This window comes from Theropithecus gelada, chromosome 3, assembly GCF_003255815.1.
Source record: "Theropithecus gelada isolate Dixy chromosome 3, Tgel_1.0, whole genome shotgun sequence".
In the NCBI taxonomy this organism is placed as follows: Eukaryota; Metazoa; Chordata; class Mammalia; order Primates; family Cercopithecidae; genus Theropithecus; species Theropithecus gelada.
The window spans coordinates 81,932,449-81,949,348 of record NC_037670.1 but is presented as its reverse complement, the minus strand read 5'-3'; the positions used below and the strand labels follow the sequence as shown (position 1 = coordinate 81,949,348).

The window sequence follows — 16,900 nt, the reverse complement described above, 5'->3', positions numbered from 1 at the left end:
GAGCGTTGCTTTCCATGGCTTCAGAGAGTCCATTGCTCTGTGGTCGATTAAATGGGAAGGGTTGTCCTGAGGGGCAGCAGGAGCGCTTTTCACAGTGACCACGCCCTGCAAAGATTCTTGGAGGGTCTGGATGAGGCCTCATTCACCACATATCCTCAGAACCAGGACACAGAGATTGACTCAGCGGGGCCATGCAGATGGTGCCAGGCGATTCTACCCTGGATTTTCAGGGTGGAAAAAGACTAGGGTTTTAAGCCAGGGCTCAGTTTTACCCACCCTTCCCATATGTGGGGGTGTGCTGTGTCTTGCTAATGAACCATGTGGTGCAGCCCCCTCCCCAGATCCCCTCTCTGGGTGATACCCCCAGCATGCCAAAAGCAGACTTCTGGGTCCCAAAGACTTGGGGTAAGAAAGAATGAGAGTGGCTACTTCCTGGCTGTGCTGGTGTCAGGAGGGAGCCCAGGAATGTGGCTGGTGAGAAGCACCAGGGCTCTCGAGCACCAGACCCTGGGTGTGCTCTGAAAGTATTCAGCTCAAAATTCCACGGGCCAAGAGAGGTAACCTTGGCCAGGTTCATGGAATTCCCAGGCTCACCAGGAGCTCTGGTTTCATTCTTGGGTGGAGGGCGTTGGTCAGAGAGTAAACTATTTTGCTGTGGTCTGTGCAGGGTACTTGATGGGAAAACCAGTTGGGGTTATCCTTCCCTTGGAATAAAAGGACTGTTGAAGAAATTCAGGCCCTACAGCCATCTCCCCTCCTTGTGGGCTTCTTGGATCCACATAGACCCTCTGCTGTTCTGTGCTCAGTTGAGGACTGGGAGTTTTGTTTCCCTGCAGTAGGTGGATGCTTCCTTCCTCTGCCTTGCAACTGCAAGCTCACTAAGGAAGGAGCCCTGGCCTCCTTTCCTCCTCCATGAGCTCACTGAGGGCTGGGCCTCCACCCTGCCTTCCACTGAAGGCTCAGGGCCCAGCAGCTCAGACAAAGCCCTTCCCTCTTCTTCTTCTTCTTTTTTTTTTTTTTTTTTTTTTTTTTTTTTTTTTTGAGGCAAGGTCTCACTCTGTCACTCATGCTGGAGTGATCTCAGCCCATTGCAACCTCTGCCTCCTGGGTTCAAGCAATTCTTCTGCCTCAGCCTCCTGAGTAGCTGGGATTACAGGGGCATGCTAATTTTTTTTTTTTTACAGTAGAGATGGGGTTTCACTATATTGGCAAGGCTGGTCTTGAACTCCTGACCTCAAGGGATCCACCCACCTCAACCTTACAAAGTGCTAGGATTACAGGCGTGAGCCACTGCGCCCAGCCCCTTCCTTTTTCTTTAACACCACCTTCCATCCCTTCTGTCCCCAAGTCCCTTAGACCCTACACAATTAGCCACATTGGACGTAGAAGGAGTCCAAGGTGGTCCAGCACCCAAGCCCAGACCTGGACTCAGAGCCAGGGCCCCTGCTCTGGCCTGGCCTGGCCCTCTCCTCGGGCAGCACAGATACAGCCACAGGGAAGACTGGCATTTGGAACAGCCTGGGCCATGACATCCACAGCGTTCACTCACTAGCAGGTGAAGGCCCTCGCTGGCAGCCTGTCTCCAGGCTTCTCACGGCAGCCTGGGGTTCTGGGGCCCTCACTGAGTATGTAGGAGGAGGAGGTCCTACCTAAAAGTGAGCTGCCCAGATGACCCCTACTCAGGTTGTGCCTGGGGAAACAGATGAAACTCTGTACCAGAGAAACTCACCCTTGCCATAAGTAACTGGCCCGGCCTGGCTGTGTCCTATGGGACCTCCATGGGCTATCTGTGACCCCACCAGGCTGATCTTGCCCATCTGACTTCCAGCTCGCTGCCTCAGTCCCACAGCTGGCCCAGGACAAGGCTCACCGGCGAGGGGTGGACTGCATTCTAGGCTGCAGTTAGAGGTCAAGTCCCTCCAGGCTTGTGGTCATGGTGGTGATGGGGGACTGACAGTCCAGGAGGGATGGGGTGGGACAGGGAGTTTAGCCTCAGCACTTCTTTCAAGACCTGTAAGGCATGTTCACTGCCGTCTTCATGAAGAGGCCCACAAAGGAAAACAGCCTGACAGGCAGAGTTGTGAAAGCTCCCTCTTCCTCCCATCCTCCCCAGCTCAGAGATGGCCACCATCCACCCATTTACTTAACCAGGAGCATGTCCCTCTCCATCAGGAGGACATGTGCCTCCCCCTGAAGTTGTTTCTCAAGCCCATCCACTTTCATGGGTCAGAGCCACCGGCATCGCTGATTTTGACACCTGTGACAGCCCAGCCAAATTCAGCTCCTGTCCCTATCGCTTTCCCCCTATCTAATCCTGTCCCTTCACTGAAGCCAGTGTGATCTTTAAAAATACACGCACGATCATATCATTCCTCTTCTCTGGACCCTCAGTGGTTTTCCAGCCCTCTGAGACTGTTGTGAGCTGAACTATGTCTCCCCGAAATTCCTGTGTTGAAACTCTGACCCCCAGTACCTCAGAATGTATTAATAACTGTATTTGGCCTTTAAGGAAATGATTAAGGTAAAATGAGGCCACTAGGGTGGGTCCCAATCCAGTGTGGCTGGTATCCTCCTAAGCAGAGGAGGTTAGGACACAGGTCACACAGCAGGAAGGCCTTCTGAAGGCATGGAGAAGGCAACCACCTACAAGCTCGGGGGCAAGGCCTTCAGAAACAACCCTGGTGACAACTCGGACCTCCAGCCTCCAGAACTGTGAGATAATAAATGTCTGCTGTCTGAGCTGCCCAGTCTGTGGTATTTGTTATGGCAGCCCAAGCAGGCTAATGCAGAAACTAAAATCCAAAACTTCCGACCACCCCCAACACCCTGCCAGACTTGCACCTGCCTTCCTCTCCCACCTCAGCCTGCGCTACTCTCTCCTGCAGGCTGGGGCTTCTCTCGGGCTCTCTCCCACCTCCCGGCTTTGTACACACTGCACCCTCCACCTGCCCAGCTTTTCCCTCTCATTGTTTTGACTTAAATGTTACTTCCTAAAAGGCAGCCTTTCCTGCCCTCATAACCCCATCTAAGTAGGGGGCCCTTCTCATTGTCCCCTCCCTACCTTGTCGATCACCATCAGGGTATCTTTATTCTTTCCTTCATAGGGCCTCTTCTGTATTTTAAGCATCACATTTCATCGCCTTTAAGATGCAAACTTGACCACATTCGAGCACTTCTGAAATTTTGATGCATTATTACAGTTGATGGTGTGTCAGACTTTGACACACCTGCTTTTTCTTTCTTACTTAGTGATACAAAAAATAAATGGCGGGCCGGGCGCGGTGGCTCAAGCCTGTAATCCCAGCACTTTGGGAGGCCGAGACGGGTGGATCACAAGGTCAGGAGATCAAGACCATCCTGGCTAACCCGGTGAAACCCTGTCTCTACTAAAAAATACAAAAAACTAGCCGGGCGAGGTGGCAGGCGCCTGTAGTCCCAGCTACTCAGGAGGCTGAGGCAGGAGAGTGGTGTAAACCCGGGAGGCGGAGCTTGCAGTGATCTGAGATCCAGCCACTGCACTCCAACCTGGGCAACACAGCGAGACTCCGTCTCAAAAAAATAAATAAATAAAAATAAATAAATAAATAAATGACGAATCTGAGGGCATCCTGGATTCAATGAAGTGCAGTGGAAATGTATGGGTTTGATTATTTAGTTAATGTGTCATCCCCATCAATCTGGTAAGCTCCATAAGGACAGCACTGTTCTTATTGTCTCTAGCACTGTGTCCCCATTGCTGTCCTTAGAAATGCCACACCATAAACTCTGTCCTTAGAAATGCCACACCATAACTCACGGCAAGTAAATGCTAATCCTTTTAAGTGAGTGCTTCTAACCTGGCTGTCCATGGATGGCTTTAGGCCATTCACAACCCCCGCCCTAGAAGATTAAGTAATCCCTGATTGTGCTACATGTTCCCCCACCAAGACAAAGCCTCAGACTGTGCTGTAGGAAATGTGGCCCTCCCCCACCAGCACCCCCCCTCCACCCCCCGCCAACTCCGGCCTCGCCCCAAGCCTTTGGTTACCCAAGAATTTAAAGGAAGTGAATTTCATCTCTGGAAAATGTCACCCACTTGGAAAGAGGCTCCTGAATGAGGAAACTCATTTATAAACTCTTCGGGCAGCTTTTTTCCCTTAATCTCTCGACTGTTATTTCTGCGTGGCAAGCTGCGCTTTTGTCCCTCTGTTGGAAAATTCAGGGTGGCTGATTATGCAAAGGTCTGTTCCCTGGTCGGCTTCGGGGCTCTCTCCTTGCCGTGAATGAATACTGGGTCCCTGTGTCAGGGTTCCCTGTTCCTGGCGATGCCCTCACCAGAAAAGCCTCTTTGAAGCATGGAATGGAAGCCAAGTTTACGTGGGGTTTAGGCACGTCCAGCCACGTCCTGTAAGACATCTAATTCCCCCACACTTCACTAAGGAATGAGTTCTGCGGTCCACTTGAATGGCACACAGGGCTGGGGTGAGGCCTTGGTGTTGGGGGAGGGGACACTTGAACCCTAAGAAAGGACGAGTGCATAGTAAAGATTGTCCCCCTACCTTCTGGAGGAGGCAGCTTTAAATGTGCAGGAATTTCACTGGGGACCTGGTTCAGGACCTTCAGAGCACAGCCCCGCTGTCAGAGACATCCCAGACCAAGATGGGAGCTGCTCGACCACTCTCCTGTGAAGGGTTCTGGAAAAAGTATGCCCTTCTCCCCACTGGAAAAATAATTCCCATTCTTTCTTTAATCCACAGGCTGTAGCTGTAAATACCTGAGCATGCAAACATCTCCCTGGGGCTGGTGGGGATTAGGCCAGAATCAGCCTGGCCGGTGGCACGTACATAGTTGAATAAACCAGGGCCCAGGGTCAGGAGAGGCGCCGCCCAAGGAGTGTCAGGGGCTGGGGGAAAGTGCTTGAAGGCCAGGCATTCAGGGGCTTCACAGGGGACCCTTGTCACTTCCCTTCCCATTACAGGCAAGACGCTAGCAATGTGCTGAGGGCCCCGGTGCTTATTCCTCCTTATCTGTCTTCCGCAAACATGCTTCCACCATGAAATTCCCCTGCTCTGAATGCTCCCTATCCAAGTGTTGCTGCAAGCTCAGTGCCCTGCTGCACCCTGAATTTCTCTGGCCCTCCATTCCTGGCACCCCCACAGACTTCTCACTCAGACCTTTCCCTCCTGGCTCCCCAGGGCTCCATGCCTCCCTGTCTCTACCGTACAGTTCTAGTTCAAGCCCTGCTTCATCCATGAGAAATTTAATTCGTCCAACATTTACTTACCTCGGGCTCCTGGAACTTAAGGCTATGATCTGTCGAGTATGAGGCAGAGGTGCTGCGGCTGAGGTGGGTGGGCACCCTGGGAGCTGGAAGGAGGAAACTATTTTTGCTCCAATAAGGGATTTGGGAGATGCAAGCTGTCCAAGGGTAAGCAAGCTCTAGGCTAGTGGACAAGCTGAATTTGTTTGAGGGGTGTGGGAAGAACTGGTTAGGAGGTCACTGCCATGGTACATGTTGGAGGCTGAGTAGATCTCAAGAGGAAAGGCTGGCAGTGGGGGAGCTCTTGGATGCAGAATGAGCAGTACTGGGAGCCACTAGATATGGGGGATGAGGGGGGAGTGAGACCGGGTCTCGGGTCTGTATGGCAGAGGCCCTGCAAGCAGCAGCAGGTGGGGTGACAGGGCAGGGATGGCCCTGAGAAACAGCCCGGTGGCCTGAGCAGCATGGGGGCTCCCAGCATCAGACAGACGTGATCTTCAGCAGGGCCCCTCTGAGGTCAGCCCTGCCTTGGGTCAGACAGAAAAATGCCCCGGCTCCTTTCCCTGGGGACGGCACTTCACATCAGGCCTCTCCCTCATCCAGGTTGGCTGCTTCCTGAAGACCCCGAGGTTCCCCATCTGGGTGGTGTGCAGCGAGAGTCACTTCAGCGTCCTCTTTAGCCTGCAGCCGGGGCTCCTGCGTGACTGGAGGACTGAGAGGCTCTTTGACTTGTACTACTACGATGGCCTGGCCAACCAGCAGGAGCAGATCCGGCTGACCATTGGTGCGGGCCCTCCCCCCCATCCCCAGGGAGCCTCCAGGCTGGTCACAGAAACCAGCGTTCATATCCACCATCCCCCATGACGGAGAGTAGTGCAGACTCCAGCGTCCAGACTGAGGGATCAGAGAGCCAATGCCCGCAGGGCCTTCCTGCAGGAGTGGCCAGAGCTGGGCCTTGAGCAGTGGGTGGCATTAAGGGTGTTGGGTAAAGCCTATACCCCATGGTGAAGAGCCCTGAATACTATGCTGACCAGTTTGGATGTATTCTTCAGGCAGTGGGGAGCCATGGAAGGTTTTGGAATCGGGGTGGTGAGATAAGAAGTGTCTTTAGAAAGAGTATTGTGGTAGCTGAAGTGGGACTTGGGTGGGGACCAGTGAGTTGTGCAGATGAGAACGGATGTCAGGGATGAAGGTGGGTCCAGTTGAGATGGAGATGAGGGGGTCGGGTCCCGGGAGTGGTCTGTGCTGACCTCAGGGTGAGTGCAGGGCCCTGGGTGACGTGTTGTGTGCCTCTCTCCTCCTTCCCAGATACCACCCAAACCATCTCTGATGACACAGACAACGACCTTGTTCCCCCCCTCGAGCTCTGCATCAGAACCAAGTGAGTCAAGCCCCTCTCTGGCTTTGAGCCTTACCCCGAATAGCTTTGAGGAGCCATGGTTGGGGGCGGTCAGGCCTGCAGGAAGCCAGATGGGTTCCTGACCACCCTGATTCAAAGGGGTGTGGTGATTGGAAAGACACAGGTTTCTCCACTGGGTCACTGGGGTCCAGGTTCAGGAGTGTGTGGTCTGCAGTGGTGATGCGTCTTTAGACAGCTTCTGAGGCTGCCCTCATGGTGGGGGTTGGGGACTACACAGGTACCTCTTGAAGCCCCTCCTCCCTCAAGGCAGCAGCAGCCAGATGTGGCAAGTACCATTAGGCCCGAAGGAGGCAGGACAGGGGTGCTTACCTGAGGGTGGGGGAGGCTTGAGCAGGATGGGAAGCTGGGAGCCCTGGCCCAGCCTGGGGGTGGTGGGAGGTGCTGCCTGGAGCGGCACCCTCTGCTTTCAGAGGAGCTGGAGGAGCAGCTCGGCCACTCTGAACACTGAGCAGCATGCCTGTGGCCTCAGAGGCAAGTGGGACCTCCAACTCCTCTGACCCAGCCCCTCTGTATTTAAGGGGAGGCTGAGGCTCAGGCTAGGGGAGGGGAATGTTCAGTAACTGGGGTGAGTTGGGGCTCACCTCCTTGCTGTGTTCTCTGAGCGGACCCCTGGGCTGGTGGGGCCGTAGCTGTCAGAAGTGCTCCCCTTGCCCTGGCAGGCCCTTCACAAAGCCCTTGGGGAATGACCCGGAGGCCTCAGCATGCATGAGAGGAGTAGTCCAGGAGGCAGAGGCCTGGATCCTAGTCCCTTCTGGAGGAGCAGTGGAACAGGTAGCATTTATGAGCGTGGGCTCTGGAGAGAAGTTGCCTGGGTTCCAGCCCTGGTGTTGCCGCTTCTTGGTGTGAACCACTGGACCTCACCTTCCTGCACCCCACTTTGTCATCTGTAAAATGGAGGTGATGCATACCTTGCTCACCAGACCTTGTGAAGAGTGTTTGGGACGTTACTAAGTGCTCCATGGTGTTTGTGCTCACGATGATGACCTCAGCCACTCCTGATTTGGTGTGATCTCAGAGAATCTCCATTTCTCTGCCTGTGAAATGGTTGGGGTTGTGGCAGGGGGATGGAAAATGGCGAGGCCCCACAATGCTTACTGCCTGAGATCCACGGGCCACAGTGAACTTAGGGTTGATGCCCACCACAGGCAAGCGAGCCTTTGAGAGGAGCTGCAGAGAAAGAGCCGTTCACATGGTGGAAACACCAGGAAGGGGAAGTGGGAGGAGCGCAGAGACATCCTCGACGTGCTTTGTCTGTCCGTCCATCCACTTGCCCGCCCCCCGAGCCAGGGATGAAGCATTCTTGCAGGGTCATGTGCCGGTGCTTCTTTCGTTGGGAGGATTAAGGGCACCTGCAGGTCGCTTTCCTTTCATGTACAAAGGGCCATTCATTCAAAGTGATGAGAGAAAGGCAGCAGTGGGGACAGGAGGTGACACCAGCCTTGGCATCTGTACAGGACAGCGTGGGAGGCCACAGGGCATCCTTCCTGCAGGTGGGCCTGTTGAGCAGGGCTCCGACACCCTGGACACAGCCTCTGCTTGCCTCTGGACTCCTGGGACCCTCTCTGAAGGCCTCCGTCTGACTCTGTGTCTCTGTATCGCTCCCAGGGGGTGGCCCACCACCTGACACCTCTCCACTGTCGCTTCTGGAGTAACTCCTTTTTCCCCAGAAATTATTCCACTGCATGACTCACCAAGCACCTCCCAGCGCGGGCCCAGGATTGGACTTCTTGGGCTCAGCCCTAATTGACAATTGTTTGAGATTGACCTGGGGCTTTGGCCTGCGTGGAGCTCAGTCCATGCAGGGTGAGAGTCTTAGTGTGTGGACACGGGCCTGAAGCTCCTCTTCCTCTTCTGTTGGCTGCCTCCATCTCCCAGGACTTCCTTCCCCTGCCCGTTGGCCACTTGTAAGCAGGTGACAGTGAGGTGATGTGGGAAGCAGAGAGACTGCATGATTTGAGCCAGGGCCCTGCCCTTCTCTGCCCTCACATCTGCTCAGTGTTGTGTGAGCTTGGACAAGGCTGAGCCCCAGCATCTCCTCGAGCAGTCATGGATGGAAAATAATTCTGTTTGTGCGGCACACAGGGGCTGAGGGGAGCCCATATGCATTTGTGGCTCATGCATGGGAAAGTTTGCTCCAGAGCAGTGGCTTCAAGCTTCAGGGGCATCAGAGTCACCTGGAGAATATGTTAAAACACAGATCACCACCTGCAATCCCAGCACTTTGGAAGGCCGAGGCAGGCAGATCACCTGAGGTTGGGAGTTTGAGACGAGCCTGACCAACATGGAGAAACCCCATCTCCATTAAAAATACAGAATTAACCAGGCGTGGTGGCGCATGCCTGTAATCCCAGCTACTCGGGAGGCTGAGGCAGGAGAATCGCTTGAACCCGGGAGACGGAGGTTGCAGTGAGCTGAGATCATGCCATTGCACTCCAACCTGGGCAACAAGAGGGAAACTCCGTCTCAAAAAACACGCAAAAAAAAAAACCAAAAAACACAAATCGCCATGCCCCACACCCAGGGTTTCTGAGCTTTTTATTCAGTAGGTCCAGGGCAGGGCCCAAGAATTTGCGTTTTTAAGGAGTCCTTGAGTGATGCTGATACTGCTGGTCCCGGTACCACACTTTGAGAACCAGGTAAGGGCAGTGCCCATCCCCCACCCTCAAAACCCTGCTGCCTTGTGAGAGTTGGGTATCAAGTGAGGCATTGATTCTCTGGCCCACCATAGGCACTGGGCCAGGGGAACCTTCTTCCTAGCTCCATTAGCTATCCCCTCATCCCTAGGTCTGTGTTCCATGTCTGCTAGAATTTTGCTGACACCAGCTGCCTGCCTGTTCCACTTCCCCCATCAATCCCCTATCATGGCGGGTCCACCTGGGCAGTTATTCCTAGAAAAGCTGAGTGGGTGAGTGGAGAGTGAGAACACTGCCCCCATACCTGTCAGGTAACATACCACTGCAATGGGAGACAGCAGGCCCAGCCTCGCAGAATCCTAGTCCAAGGGGTCTGGTCTTGCGTTCTGTTTCCATCCCAGATTTTCAAACAGCCCAAAGGGACAGACTAGGGAAAGTGGCCTCCAAGGTCAGTGAGGACCCACTTCCAGTGGGCCTGGCCTCTTAGGGGTAAGTCCTGCTGTCTGTAGGAAGGCCCCACCGTGTCAGGAAGGGGATGCACATGACATCATGGCATGAGCTCAGGTCATTTCAAAGGCTGCAGTCAGAACCCAAGCTCCTGATAAGAGGCAGCTGTGTGCCCACAGCATCTTGTCCATCTTGCTCGGTGGGTGGGGCTGCAGGGTAGGCCAGCCTGGTGGGCAGGCAGAATTCCCCTACATCAGGTCAACCCTCATGGAACCCCTGGGCTGGATACCAGGGAAGAAACAGCTGAGCAGAACTTGGCTTCTGCTCTCAGAGAGTTTGCCATCAGCCAAAAGTCAAGTTCAGAATCAACCCTGTTACAGTCCAGGGAAAGACGCATCACCCACCCTTAAACCCAGCTCTGATGCCCTGCAAGAACCCCCGAGCCACACAGCTGACTGTCTGGCAGCTTGCTTGACTCTACAGAAAGGCCTTTGGGCACCCCCTGTTATCACCTCTTCTTTTACAGACAGTGAGATGGAGGCCTCTAGAACAGAGGTCTGTGTCCCAGCCACACTTTCAGTCACAAGCTCCAGGAACTGCGGCTTATGCTTCTGCTGTCCCAGCCCATTGGAAGGTCACTGAGCGGGCAGTGACTTCCCACCACCTGGCTTTGTTGCCTCGGTGGCATTGCACAAGCCCAGACTGCTGATTTCCCCTTCAGAGAAGAGCATCCTAATTCAAACCATCCCAGACCCCATGTGTTTCTGCACTTTGCTGTGATGCAAACCTCGGCCTGAGAGAGTCTCCTGTTACCTTTGCTTGTGTCAGGAATGTGGGGTCTGTCCCCTGTCCCCTCCCCCTGTTGTACTGTAACCATCTCAGCAAAAACAGGCTAATTTATGGTCATTTCCAAACAAGACACACACAGTGACCTCTCTCATGCTTCCAGCCTAGCTAGAGGGAGAAAAATGAAACGGTTGTCAACAGTCCAGAGAAAAGAGGAAAGAACTCATAACCGGAGCCTGGGGCTGGGGCACAGATGTTTCTGTTTGGAGGTGCAGACAAGAAATTGAAAATGTAATTCCAGCTGGGTATGGTGCCTTTGAGGGGCTGAGGCAGAGCACCCGCCTCCCTCAGCTACCTTCACTGCCTGCGAAACCTCCCCTTCAGCTTCCATGCTGACACCGTTTTGCCCAGGCTCCCTGTCCATAGTGCCTCCCACCCATCAGAGGAGCATTCTCTGGGTGCTGTCACTCCCCACTGTCCATGCCAGCCCTCTTCCGATGCCCTGCCCCCCACACACACCTGCCCTGTGCTGGCTCTGCAGTCATCAAGCTGTGTGAGCTCCAGAAGGTCTGCTTCTTCTCCCCGCCTTAGTTTCCCCATCTGTCCCTGGGATCTAAGGATCCCTCTCCTGAGCTGCTGTGAGGTTGAGAGAAGAGCTGTGGAAGCACTAGATTTCCTGTGAGCTGCGGTGGCCTCTGGCGATGCCTTGGGGAGGAGGAGGAATCAGGTGGTGGCAAGTTGGGCCAGGGCTCAGAAGCAGGCAGAGAGGAGAGGGCAAGGCAGGGCTTTGAAACGTGAGCAAGGACCGTGGTTTCCCTGCTGAGTGCCTGGGAGGGCGGGGCCGCTCCCTAAGCAGGCGTCCAGGAGGAGCAGCTGGCCTGGGGGGTCGTGTTCATGCAGCGGCACCCCCACCTGCCGCCACCACCTGGAGCCCAGGCTTCAGGCGCTGGTGAAACCAGCTTTGCCTTAGAGCCTGGCCTGGGTGCTGACAGGGACCCATGGCTGGCCTGGCAGCCAGAGGACACTTCTGCAAAGAGGAATCTAGATCTGATCCTGCAGAATGGCGGACTGGGCAGGGCCCAGCGGGGGTTAAGGCCCAGGGGTGAGGGATACCCACGTGGCTCATCTTGGAGCTGCTCCCCATTCCGAATGGCTGGAGCTTGGGAATGGAAACTTTCACACAGGCCTATTTGTCTGGAGATACAAAGTGTGCAAGAGTCCCTGGATGATTTTCTACCAGTCAGGAGCTTTGAACTCAGGCCTGCTGTCTTGTGCTGGCTGACACAGGCTCTATGAGGCATCTTTTTTCCCCATGAAAAACACAGGGTTCATCAACGTTGAAAAGCAGTTAAGGCAAGTAACCACCCCTCTGTTGCAGTGATGCCTCTCAGGGGACAGGGCCTTATTTTCCGCCATGAAGTGCCTTTCTCTGTGATTTTGAGTTGACTTGAACCCCAGGGACCATGGTGTTTTTACAGAGCCAGTGGTCTCAACGGGATGATTTTGTGCCCCTGGGGTTATTTGGCAATGTCTGAGGACATTTTTAGTCATTTCAGCCCTGGCAGAGGATGCTAAACATTTCACAATGCACACGACAGCCCCCACAACAAAGAGTTACTGAGCCAAAATGCCTAAGGTACGAGGATGAGAGACCCGGCTGTAAACTGGCTGGCTGTCAGCCGCCTCCCGCATTAGCACTGATGAGTGAGTCTGGAACTGTGATTCTGTCTCTTCTGCTCCTCAGGGGTGTTTCCATTTCATCCCTCCCCTTTCTGTGCCCGTCCGCAGTTGTTGGTTGCCTATGCAGAGCCCTTCTTACTTGTCCTTGTAATTGACTCACAAGCTTTCAGGACCATTCCAATCGGGGAACGATTCAATTCATCCCCTACACAGGCACATGTGTCATGGCTCGGCCCTTTTGATTTTTAAAATGTCTCTGCTTTGATTTTCTATTGTAATTGCAAACTGCTTCCCTGTGGTATTTCTAGTACTCTCCCTGCATTTGCACCTGTTGGCTGGATGGAGACGGTTGGTTATGTCTATAGAAAACCTCAAAACCAAGCCCAAACTCAACAGCCTGATAGTAAGACTCAGCCACTGTGGTGACACAGATGTTGTCTAGTGGCAGATGAGTGTGACTCACACCTGCACTGAAGCAGCTTGCCAGGATTCAAGGAATTTGTAAATTGGGAGCTCATAGGAGGTACTTCAGTCTTTCTGAGTGGGGAGGGTAAAGGTTTGGAAGGATAGAGAGGGGTGGGGTGAAGGGACCTGGGGACCAGGCTGAGAGCCGGCACGTTGCTGTCCTTCCTGCCTCCCTTCTGCCACCCTCTGGGAGTCTGGATTCAGGATGTGTTCCTTGGTGTCCAAGATTTCAATGCTTACCCACAAATCTTAATAGAACAATAAAAGCTTTTTAATGACACACTCCAAACTGCAAAGATGATGAACAGAACAAGAAAATTGAAACTCTCAAACCCTCATTGTGTGGCTGCAGATTGCTAAGGTGCTTTTAACTCAGCAGATGTAATAGATGAACTCAGTACCCAGGAACGGGGGTCAGCACAATGCCTTCCCAGCCTGCTTACCTCCAGAACCTGCTCAGTTGTGTCAGCCAGAGCAGTGGCCATTTTCCTGCTGGTTGGACCTATATTAGCTACTACAGGACATCATTAGACTCCACCTCCAAATAGTATCAGCAGTGGGCACTCATCGCCAAGGAGCAGTCTAACTTCGCCAAGCCAAGCCAGTTTGTCTCCAAATACAGCCCCAGTGTCTCTTACATGAGCAGTGAAGATGAATGCTATGATGCGGATAAATTCCATCAAACTAGCTCAACCCCAAAACCCAATAGACTCCTCTGGATCTGCTTGACACACAGAAGCCCTGTAAATAGTCTGAAGCACTTGGATAGTGTAGAAGCACTTAATTCTTCTACATCCGATGGAACAAGTGCTGATGCTGGTCTTTTCACTTCAAAACGATTGAGGAAGGGGAGGTGGGGTTGTGGATGAACGTGAGAGTGTTATTGTGCACCTCTTGTCACAAGTTAGACTGGGAGTGGATCTCACTAAGGTAGTTCTTTCAGTATTTATTCTTAAAGTATGTCTTTTAAAAATGTATGCAGATATTTTTGCACACCAGATCTGTTTCTAAGCATTTATGACCAGAAGGATCCCAGGAACTGAATGGTTCAGGTGGTAAAAGGGTCACTCTCAGCCTTTTATGCTGGCAGAAAAGGATTGGTTGCCAACAGGCAATACAAGCCGATTTTGGGTGAGATCTTTCAGCATCACTGGACATCAGCAAATGACACAGAGGAGGATGTGGAGAAAGTTTTGGACACAGTTGCCCCAAACAGTGTAACATTCCTGGCTGAGCATGTTTTCCAGCATCCACCCATTTCAACCTTTTATGCCAAGTATTTTAACAAGAAGATACAACTCAGCATTCCTATTTGGACAAATCAAAATTTCTTGGGTTGTTGACTAGGGAGCACAATGTAGGGCAGGATTGCATCTTGTGTCTTGACTAGGATGAATGTGACATCCTTACATTCCCCGATGGTATGCACGATCTATCCTCACAGTGCCCTGGGCAGAGCTAGGAGGAGAATGCAATATTAATTGTTCCAAATGGGCTGTATGCAAATATCTTCCACACCAAACCTTTCTAGGGGAGCAAGAAGCACAGAATTGCCATGAAGACTTTTTCCTCCAAATGACAAGAAATCTTTCTGCTCATTCGAAGGGAAATGGAGTGGTGTAAAGTATTCAAAATATGCAAGGGGAAAATCCAGTCTTTACAGATACCAAGAAGTTGTCTGTAACCAAGAGGGAAGTGAGTTGGAAGAACAAGGTGAGTATGAAGCTTGCTGCCTTTAGAAGGGACACTTTCAATCTAAAAATCAGAGACTTTGATGCGGCAATTGAAGGAAAGCACTGACTTGAGGAAAGACAAAGAGCCTAAGCCTAGGAAAGGAAGAAAGAGATTCAGTGGAAGTTTAGGCTATGTCATAAACATGGGCAACAGTGAGTTGAGGATGAACCATTGACTGAAAACTCTTGGTGGTTCCAAGCCTTCTGTTGGAAAATGCAACTGTGTTACTTTGGGAGAACCTGTTCACACCCTTCTCATTGCAGTTCCAGTGTCAGGAATTCTAGACTTTCTGGATGTAGATGTACAATTCAGTTGAGGTGAGAAAAGCTTCCCCTTTTTATTCCTCTGTGGCAGATCTTCTTCAATCCTGAAGAAAATCTTCAGGTTTTGAAAACACGATGTCTGTTCCCTGCCCAAACCTCATACTTGGAAAAGCATTTATGAATTCCAGCCTCAAACTCTGCACTGTAGAACTGCTGGGAGATATTCAACATCTCATCTGTTCCCTAGTTCATATATAGTCTTAGGATATCTGTAAATGTATAATATACCTAGTGCCAGATTTTATGTAAACACTCCATCTGCTATAAATTTGATTCCTCTGAGTGTTTTTAGAAAAGTAGCACCATGTGTTAAAATCAAGTGCTAGGACATGTCATGGTCTCACCTACAGTAACTTTCGTTTTGTAACTAAACTGTTATTCAGTTGTCTCTAACCCTGGGGCACAGTTTAGTTATACTCTGTGCTTCTTCAGGTTAAAACAAAACAAAACAAAAAACTGTCATGTTACTATAGTGCTCACAGCCGTTCACTGCCTTTCTTTGGCTCTCAGTAAAGCCCAGAACCCTTACAAGGTCATGCCAGCTTCATAGCCCCTCCCCACCCTCTCTCCCCATTGTTCTGCACTCAGCCATACCTAGGACTGCACAGGTGCCTCTAAAGTGCTAACCACTGGGCCCCACTGGAGAGCGGCTGGTCCACGTGTGTGGATCATTCATGTCAGTGGAGGGCCTCAGTGGAGGGCCCAGTGGTGCCAGGCACAAAGTAGGTTGTGGTACAAAAGAATGCATCACCTGCCACCTGGCCTCTCCATTGCTCTCTGGGGCCCTGGGTGTATTTGTCTTCCGTAAGAGACTGGTGTGTGGGTTTGTGTGTGAATCTGGAGGGGTGAGATGAACAGGATGGAAACTGAACTATTCAAAGCCTCCAAGACAAAACCTTCAGGAAGTGGAGGCAAGAGATGGGCTCTCATCTGGGACCCCGAAGCTTGATCTCTCTTTGTCTCTCTCCTCACTCTACGCTTAGGTGGAAGGGGGCATCAGTGAACTGGAACGGCTCAGACCCCATCCTGTGACCGTTGGATGTGGGTAAACCCTGTAGTCCACCATTCATCACCTCATCACCGAGGATGACAGCTGAACCCCAGGCCTCTGGGGCAAGTCTCATGCAACCCCAACCTGGGTCAGCGTGGCTGCAGAAGCATCCAGAGCCTCCCTGCCCCTTCCATGAAGGGCCCACCCAGGACTGTGCTTGGGACCCAGTGTGTTGCTGTGTCCCCTCCCAGCTGAGCTGTGACTGCTGAGTACTGGAAGGAGGTTGCCAGGATCTCTGCTGCCTTTGTCTGCATCCCTCCCTTGCTCCCCGCTGGGTGGTCCCTCGCCCAGGCCTCCGATGTGGTTGGCCCCAGGGACTCATTATTTCTGGTAGCTGGCTTTCTATAAAACGAGTCAAACCCATGTCCAGGGCCCAGACTCATTTGTTCCATAGCTGCAAAGAGCGTGGTATGCACTGTCTGTGCTGATCATGGCTGGTGTGGGGAAGGTGGTGGGTGATTCACCCAGAGCCCGCATGGGGCCCCAGGAGAATGGAGGTGAACCTGGAGGGTAGGCTGGACCTGGCCAAGTAGATATGGGAAAAGAGCCTTCCGAGAAGGAGGGACCTCTTGGCCATGGGGGGACAATAGGACAGGGATAAACAGAGGGACTGGGGACTGGGTGTGGTCCCTGGTCCCTGTAGGGGAGCATGTGGGGAGAAGGCTGACTGAAAATGTGGGTGGGCAGAACCTGTGGAGCCCTCACATTCCAGAACAAAGATGGCATAAGTTGGAATAGGAAAAGTGCGATAATCACTCATGAAGGGGAAATAGTAGTCTGAACCTTGTTTGTTCCATTCATTGATATTCCACCAGTTTCAAAAAGAAGATGAGAATGTGCAAAAGTGCAATGGCATGCTGATGAAGAAGCGGGTCGGGAGAGAGGTTGTGTGAAAAGCACAGTGAAGGACTCCTCTGCAGTGGTTCACAAGAACGGGATGGATGCAGGAGCCCAGGGGCAGAGCACTAGCCTCTCAGGGTTTCTATCACATTGAAGGCTGCCATCCCTGTACCCCACCCTGTCTGCCCAGTGAGTGCTGCAGTTGGGACTATGAGGGGGCTGTGCAGAGGTAGGTGTGTACACACAGGAACCAGGGGATGCACCCCTGCTGTGTCTGCTCTG

The 16,900-nt window shown here is 52.5% G+C and overlaps 1 protein-coding gene across 1 annotated transcript in view; it reads left to right on the top strand.

Annotated features, from left to right (window-relative positions):
* MINDY4 (MINDY lysine 48 deubiquitinase 4) overlaps positions 1-16,548 on the top strand; it is a 123,814-nt gene extending 107,266 nt beyond the window's left edge. Inside the window, exons 16-18 of the mRNA XM_025378028.1 lie at positions 5,843-6,023; positions 6,548-6,620; positions 15,711-16,548. Coding sequence (XP_025233813.1) covers positions 5,843-6,023; positions 6,548-6,620; positions 15,711-15,759 — 303 coding nt within the window. The 3' untranslated portion in view covers positions 15,760-16,548. The remainder of the gene's footprint in view (positions 1-5,842; positions 6,024-6,547; positions 6,621-15,710) is intronic.
* Positions 16,549-16,900: the final 352 nt, after the last annotated feature.